This window comes from Protopterus annectens, chromosome 13.part0 (assembly GCF_019279795.1).
Source record: "Protopterus annectens isolate FY-2018-M chromosome 13.part0, PAN1.0, whole genome shotgun sequence".
NCBI lineage: Eukaryota > Metazoa > Chordata > Ceratodontiformes > Protopteridae > Protopterus > Protopterus annectens.
Window position 1 is genome coordinate 844,617,857 of NC_056747.1, and position 9,096 is coordinate 844,626,952.

Genomic DNA, 9,096 nt, shown 5'->3' on the forward strand with positions numbered 1-9,096 from the left:
GCAGGTGGAATAAGACACCTGCCATTTGGCTCAGAAATCTAGTGATCTTTTTGAACATATGTAGAAAGGGGCAAGTCCATCCATACAAGTTATGAAATATTTCTCTTCTGGAATCACAGGCTTGTTTTAAAAGCATGAGACCCCCCCCCCGCATTACTCTAGGGAGCGGCAAACTACAGAGGGGCACAATGGCTGTTGGCTGGTGCTCTCTCCCCTCAAAATTGCCATCACCTGCCCTCCCCCGGGCTTACAAGAAACATGACCTCACAAAAATCTTTGCTAGTCTTCCAGAAATGTCACAAGCTAAACTGGCAAACAGTTTAAAAACTTTCTGAATGCCCCTCCCCGGCATCTAGGGGCCCTGAGGTAGCCAAGTCTTCTAGCAAGCTCTCTGGACAGCAATAAAAAAAAAAAAAAAAAAAAACGCAATACAAACTGTCTTACAAGCACTTCCAAAATTCAAATGACACAATGTTAGCAGCCTATGCATATACAGAAGCTAAAATTTTTCAGACTCTAATTTTTCACCACGCCTACCACACTGAAGCCAGCAATTCAGTCACCCCTTTCCTCCTCTTCACACTTCGTTGTGTGCTTTATTACAGCTTTCAAAACAGAAATGCAAACCTTTGTCCATTTTACCCACCTTCAACTTCCTGTAAAGCATAAATCCTTACATTACCACACAATCTCCCGTGGTTCACAGTTCTGTTACACCCACTATTTCATCACTCAATGTTTTATCATGTTTCCAAGACACCAAGTCTTTCACAGTACTACAGTACATCCCCTCCTAGTTAAGACACTTTCCAAACAGAAGTTTAGCTTTAATATAGCTGTCCATCAGTTTCTTCACAGCTACTAAAATACAACAAATACCCCAGTCTACTAATCCAAACTTTCCTTACTCCCACGGTCTTTAGGTCACTCTAAAATCCTCTGTGGCATCTCAAAGTACCACCACATCAATGATTTATGTAGGTTAATGCATGGTTTTTGTGGCTGACAAGCTTGACTGTCAGTTCCAGACCCCCCGCCCCCACACACACACACAAAACTATTGTCCATCTATAGAAAAACATTGTTCACAAATGCATGCAATTTAAAACAAAAATAAAAAGGCAACCACTTGGATCTTAACTGCTCAACAGATGCACGGTACAGGAAGCAGGGAGTTAATATTACTCATACATGCCACCTTAACTAAATCACAAACTGGTATTAGTTATTACACTTGAAAAATGGGTCTAATCTAGGTTTACTTCAACATGGACCCGCAGCTGCTGTCAAATTTTAGGTAGACTGAAATGACTGAGTACTACAATAATATATAAATTTAGTTGGAGAGTCTAAGAAATTCAGCGTTTCTGAATAACTTGCCAACACAGCCTCCAACCCCCCCCCCAAAAGGAATTATTTCCAAAGTCTTTCAATTATGAAGAACACAATGTGGCTATTAATTGATTCTTTATATTTTAATGAATACGAGTCAGTATTATGAATCACAGAAGTTTGTTAAATATAGTTAATAAGTGCTAGTCAAACCCTTTCACCACACCAGTGTGGAACATATTGCAAGAAAAATGCTCCTCAATAAGATACAGAAGACAGCTATGCTGTCCAATACTGCTTCTTTATTTTCATTACAAAGACTGCAGGTAGTCAAGGATGTGTGGTACTACCAATGAACTGCTGTAAGCATGAGATCTGGTGATGTGGTGTTGGGGATCACCAATGTGAATCAAATACACCAGTAGTTAATTAAATTCCCCTTTTCTTTCCTTTCCTTTCTAATTGCCATATCAGCTAACCATATTGCAAGTTTTGATGAAGTTTACGCACATCACACCTTTCCATATCCTTCGGTTAAAGATTAAGGATACGACCAATTAGCCAACAGCTCCCTTTAGTCCAGAATTGGACTCCACCAGCACCCAACTTGTCTATGCGATTCTGAGCAGGTCACATTACCACTGTTCCTTGCCAACTGGGAACCTGCGCCAACGCTAGGTTCCTCAACAGTTTCCTTAAACATGAACCTAGTAAACTATGAGCCCAATAAACAAAACAAATTTGTCATATTATGCAAGGTCACATCAACAGTCACCGCCACATCGATTCCATGTTCACACTGCTGCTTCACATACAAAACTACTTTCGCTTTCCATTTGCAAACTGCTCTTTAGCCATGCTTGACCTGCCTTCGCCAAAGCCAACCCACGGTTGCCTGAAGTATATAACATACCTTTACCTTGATCCTCTCTTACAACTGAAAAGAGTGATGCGCGCGCACACGCACACACGTGTGTACATCCATCTATATATAGAAATATCTATCTCTGTCATTGTCCATGTTGGAGTGACAGGGTCTCCAATATCCTAGACCTGGTCATTACCACTATGGGAAAAAATAAATAATCGCTGCTCCACACCTATGGTCACCCACTCACTGGTCAGGTCTGACCATAAGCTAACCACCCTTGACATACACAGACACCCCCCCCCAGTAAGGAAACATCCGTAAAAAAACTTCTCCAAAGCCAACTTCATGCTACTCAAGTCAGAAGTGACAAACTTCATGACACCCATGCAAATGAACTGCAAGTTTGACTGCTGAATCCTACACTAAAAGGCACTGTACAAGCACATCCACTTGTGCATGAATCATGCCATCCCCAATAGAACCAAGATGCTCGCCTCCCAAAAAAAAAAAAAAAAAAAAAAAAAAAATCTGGTGGTCCCTTGCCATAAACAAACTTTACAACAAAAAGACGAAACTGCTGCAGAAGAGAAATCCTAGGATGCAAAAAACTCCCTTATACCAGCCTCAGTAAGAAGCTGAGATCCCTCAAAATCCTCCAAGCTAGTTACGAAAATAAAATTGCCAAAGATTCCAAAGACAACCACAAGGCATTCTATAGCTATGTCAAGAATCTAAATGGCAATGCTCAGATCTGCTGAGCTACAACAAAATGGCATTAAATATACTGATCCCAAGGATATTGCCAATATCCTGAGATAGATTCAGTGCTAACTTCACCCCCTAAAGGACCCATCTCAATACCGAAAGATTGCCAAATTCCAGTAACAACTGCCACACAGGTAAAAAACGCACTTTCCAAAGCTAAGAATACAGCATCCATGGGACCAGATGACACCCCAGGCTGTGTACTAAATGAACTACAAAATCAACTGGCATCTCACCCAAGTGTCATGTTTAATCATATCCTCACCTCAGGCTTTGTGCCCACAGCTACAGTTATCCCACTCCACAAGGGGGGGATCCACCTTAGATCCCAGGAACTACTGCCCCATCAGTCTGACGAGCCTGACCTGCAAGGTCATGGAACGTATTATCATGGAACCTTTAAATAAAGACATCGGCAACCTTCGAACACTGGACCCCATGCAGTTTGGGTTTGTGAAGGGCCGATCTTTTCACCTGAAACCAACTGACGTTTTCAAATTAGTCTCCAGAGCTGTGGACAAGGTAAGTTTGTCCACACAACCTATCTGGACCTCGCCAAGGCCTTAACACCACCCCCACTCTGGAATTATAGATAAACTTACTAAGCTGGGCATTAATCCTTACATCACTCGATGGGTTGCCAATTGGCTTACCGACAGAATCCACACTGTAAAAGTAGCAGACTCAAAATCCAGATCAGACAAGTGGAGAACCTCAGTGTTCAGTCCTGGGGCCACTCTTGTTTAAAACAAAAAGACGCCAGCAAGTGTTGGCAATAGCCACATCCAAAAACAATTTATTGTCATAGGGAAGGAAAACCCCCCTAGGATGCTGATATTGTAAAAAACAATTACAAAAAAGCTTTTTTAGGGGGGTTTTCTTGAGGATTAGATAGGAGCTAGGAAATTAATTTTATATACATATAAATAATATATACACACACATATAAATAAAAATAAATAGAAAACACACATACATACCCCATATCCCACTAAGCAAAGACAAAAACAGAGTAGTGGACATCCCCTATAAAACACAACATATTTACTACCACAATGTTAATTCTTCATTCCATCACCAACCCCATTATCATATTTAGGATTGTGAGTGAGCCACAACACATGATGCAAAGAACTAAATGAGTCTAGAAAAGGGAGAAGGGGAAAAAAGTCTAAAAGCACGCTACTCCAATGTGATCTGTAACCACATCAATTCAGCCATGAAATGTCACTGGGATGTGGAAGAAAAGCATAGTACCAAGGGAAATCCCACAGACAGAACTGGATACACACTAATAAAAGAACCATAGCAAGGAATCAAGTCAGTAGTGATGAAACAACACTGATCATGCCACCACTGTTTAAAAAAAAAAAAAAAACACAAATATAAATTTATACAAATAAGTGAATACGTACACAAAATTAAAACAAGAATCACCACAAAGAGAAGAAAATAAAATAAATAAATAAATAAAAATAAACAGCAAAAAAATCCACATACGCATCTTGGCAAAGAAAAAGCGTGTTAAAACCGTACTTTCGTAACACACTTGGTGGGGGGGGGGGGCACACACACTAACCACAGCTGCCATGACAGCCAGCATTCCTCTTTGACAAACTGCTCGTGTAGTATCCTACTCAAAACTCACAGCAGCCTGGCTAAAACAATACAAAGTTGAATTCTTACACAATTGAGTACAAACAGTCATTGGACAGTACTTAACTGCTACTTCTAAAAGTGGTGTATTCAATACACATCAAATCACCCTAACTTCATCCCCATTTAAGCACACTATTGATCAAAACGTGCAAACTGTATAGTTCCACCCACATCATTTTAGGAGCATACCATCTATACGACCCCTTTAATCCACCCATTTCACAAGAGAGTGACATCAGCCTCCTTTCAAAGCAATACACAGGAAATCAATGTATCAGACAATGTATACGTACATGTATATTAAACATGTTAAAATTTTATACCAATGTACTACTGCTACCAAATTACTTTATATAAGCTACACCAAAATGTATTGGTCATTTTGCATTCCATGTCAGACTGATTCAGGGAGTGGTACAACGTTTACCCATACCGAAGTTACAGCACAGTTCAGAATCATTACTCTCTAATAAAATAATCTAAACCACTTGGACCTTCAATATCCATAAACATTTAATACTGCCAGTCAACACCAATGACTTAGAGAAACTATTATGAAACCATTAAAATTATTAAAGTTAGGTTTGCAAGACAGTCCAGACAAGCCCTTCCCATTTACCCCCAATGATCAATATATGCACTTCTACTACCATAACACTTATCACAACAAATGGGTTGTGACAATAAAAGCAGATACTCCAACCACAAGGGCATGGAAATACTTGCTGAAATGTAATAGCCAAATATCATACACATACAAGAAACATCTGACCTCTTTTGAAGCTCTTCTGTCTGGCATCATTAAATTTCAAACAAGTATGAATCCAAGTTAAAAATGTGCTTTAATGTCAACAAAAAAGTGACAAGAAATGAACTGATACGAAATACGTGCAAAATCGATAATGCTTAACATTTACATACAAATGTAAAACAGATCTGCCTCACACAGAAAACGCCAGCAAACTAAGATGCCAGTATGCAAACAGTACAATAAACTAAAATTATATTTAATTTGTGATCAATACTTTTGCAAAGCCAAACATAAAACAAAACGCTACAACAAAGCAAGTTCAAAAACAGTCATCATTCCAAAATGCTAAAAAACAAGTATACCACTCTAGAAAGAATACAAACAAAAATCAAATTCAAGAAAAAACACTCCAAGCTTTCTGTTAGCTTGGCCTAGTCAAGGAAACGTGCCCTTTACGTTACATTTAAAGTCAGGCCCCACGGTATTTTGCAATAAAATTATTCCAATATACTTACAGTGAGCGTGTCATCGATGTAGAGTGGGATCTGTCTTTTCTCAAAAGGAAATTCTTCCTCCCCGTCTCTGCAAACTGCCACTAGACGCGCCATATCTTTTACTTACTTATTATTGCCTATAAAAACAAAACAGTCAATAACTATAAGTGCACTTATTTCGTACGGGCCTTCTAAATTCATAAGTACACTACCAACTGATAACAGCCCCGACACCTTTTACCACACGTATGACTATTACGCTGTGGAAGTAGTAGACGAGTACTCAAACTGCACTACGATTCACTCACTAGATACAACTAGTTTGGGACACGGGAGTTACAGCAAAAACTGTCCCCTCTGCTACTCCTCCGACGAGGCTGTTAAAAATACCACGCCCATACCATTGCCTACTTCAGTTAAAATGTTGCTAAATAAGAATCAAACGGGTCAGCATAACCCAAAGGAACAGAGTTCTTCACAAACTTGTAAGTTAGGTTAGGGATAATACTGACAGATACAAGTCTCACAACACAGGCCAACACTTTCGAGTGATGCACATATACGCACCACAGTCTAGATGTCATGTCACTTGTAGGAACCTGAAGTCAGACTCGTAACTCCTAGCGATTGCAGTTCACTTGCCTTATGATCATGAAAGAAAAACATTGGAATACAAGCAGTTGGTAAAAGAAATCCAAATTGTGCAAAATAAACTTCACTCTACAGTACAATTTACACCATGACAATACAAACACCTCACGTCAACTAACTTTTCACATTCAGGCAATTACTGTCAAACTGCGGAAGAGCACTCAAACATATTATACACATAGTTGATCTATCTTTGGATAGAAAGCATGTGATAAACCACATATAACCAAAGCAGGAAAACTTACGTACCTCCACACAAAACTACCAGTTCACCACAAACATTAACTGCTAATGCTTAAAAACACAACTAACACAACATATACACTCTTTCTTTAATTGCAGACCAATTTCTGCCCCGCCTTCATATCGCGAGACCCACTATAAACTGACTGAAACCAGTTGATCTCTAAATCAAAGCAAACTTGCTTATGAAACATTGCGCTATAATACGTAAAATGTAGAATCACACCTGATAAAATAAATGTACTGACCCAGCTGAGACTGACTTCTTACGTCCCCAAACTTCCTGTCTCGGGACAGTCTGGAATAATATTCCAAAAAGCCAAGCGCGTCAGCAACTGGGTAATGCGAACGACTCCTTACTACCGCCGCTACAGAAACAAATCCCTCCGATTCACCTTTTTTGCGCTGCTTATTTAGAAGACGTCATTCAAAAGCTACATTTCCTGTGGGGAAAAAGTACATTTTCTAATTTGTCTAGTAAGAAGTGGGTTATGACCATGTTACTGTGAAGTACGTCATACAAAACTAGGTCTCAAAAGTGGAGTAAACGTATGTGGCGGCAGGATTTTGTTGACCTTTAACCTCGAAATATGTTTCCGCAATTAGTTCCGGTTTTTGGAATATTACGTTGCCCGCGTGACTACTTTCTGGATGGGGTTATTTAGATTGATCTCAATTCAATCGGCGGGTTATTTAAAAAAATGTGTATACTATTTTTGTCGTGTATTTAATCTTACATTTTGAAGAGTATTTTATAGTAAAGAATATACATCAGATCGTTCTTGATTTCCGAATAATTTATATTTATTTCACTTTACATAAAGAATACGATTTATTTTTTCCATTCAACTTTTTTTTTCTAATCACTCTGTTTGCTACATGGTTACATTCTGCTCTCATTTTTCTTTTATTATTATCTCACTGATATATCCATTTTTTTATTAATCATATTTCTTACAGGCGCACATTCTCGTAAATATATCGTGCTGAACATATCTCAAACTCAATAAATGTATTTGTAATACCTGCTTCAGCCACATCTTCACCAAAAATTGTTAAAATAGCATCGGTAAACTAATTCCCTAAAACAAGCAATCCAAAAAACATGGGCAGAGTTCAAGTCCATCTTCATACTATGATCAGGGAATCCTTAAAACGTCTTTTTCCAAGGTGGGGTGGCATCCCCTCGCCCCCACCCTTGAACTTATATATACCAAAAGGGAAATGTTCTGACAAATAGCATTACAGACTTAGTAAATTTAAGTCTGTTCTTTCAGCCATTCATTCTCCTTATTTCGGGACTCACTGTAGCAGGTTCCGACATTTCAAATAGTTACCTTAAAAAACAGAAACAAAAATGAAGCAAACATATCCCCCAGGATTCACGAAGCCTCCGTGTAAGAGTTATAACTCTTACACGGAGGCTGCAGTTAAACGGAGTGATGTCAGCATGCTTTGCATATTCATGACAGCATGCTGAATCACACCTAAGTCTAACACGGTCCGTGTAAGACAGTAGGGGGCGTGTCCGTAGGCTGAGTCCTGCAAGCGGACACGCCCCCAGAAGTGTAAAAGTGCCCAAAGTAAACACCCACAACAGAGTCCACGGAAATGTGAATAAACACAACACAACACATGCCCCCACAGACTATGAACATAAAATATATATAACTGAACATGTTATATATTTTTTTTAAATTGTAAAGATGTTTAACCGTGAGTGCGCTCGTTTGCGTGGGTGTGCTTGTAGCGCAGTTACAGTTAGCAGTCAGTGGGAAAGCATATAAGAACTAAATATGCAAAATAAGCCAGGAAGCAATAGCGTAGCGGTAGAGATGTTGGCTGAAGAGCAGGCATTCATGGCTCGAGCCCCCCACAACACCATTTTTTTTTTTTTTCAAAATAAGCAGGAAACAAGTCCCTGACAAATATGTACACATAAAACCACAATTTATGTAAAATGTAATGAAATAGCCCATTTATATTGAAGACATGTGAGGTAACAAAAGAAGAAAAAATGCCAGATGTGCTCATAGATGAGCTACAGTTTAACAGAGTGAGTGCATGTGGCCGTAGATAAGCAGTGGTTTAACTGGTGCAAAATGAGTGCCCGTAGCTGAGCAGTGGTCTAACACACTAAATCTATGTGCCCCTAACTGAGCTGAGCGTAATATGCGTGCCGATAGCCAAATGAGGCTTAAAGCAGCGTACCCCGTTTGCGCGGAGCTGTGCACCGTGCAAACAAGCTAGCCGACGGGCAACGTTGAGCAAGCTGTATCAAAACTGCCTTTACACAGACACACCCCTCAGCATGTCTAGACAGTCATGAA

At 39.4% G+C, this 9,096-nt stretch overlaps 1 protein-coding gene across 1 annotated transcript in view; it reads right to left on the reverse strand.

Moving 5' to 3' along the window:
- Positions 1-7,343, reverse strand: part of GGNBP2 (gametogenetin binding protein 2) — a 677,078-nt gene extending 669,735 nt beyond the window's left edge. The window contains exons 1-2 of the mRNA XM_044054566.1: positions 7,015-7,343; positions 5,894-6,009 (exon numbers count right to left, since the gene is read on the reverse strand). Coding sequence (XP_043910501.1) covers positions 5,894-5,986 — 93 coding nt within the window. The 5' untranslated portion in view covers positions 5,987-6,009; positions 7,015-7,343. The remainder of the gene's footprint in view (positions 1-5,893; positions 6,010-7,014) is intronic.
- Between the last annotated feature and the right edge of the window lie 1,753 nt (positions 7,344-9,096).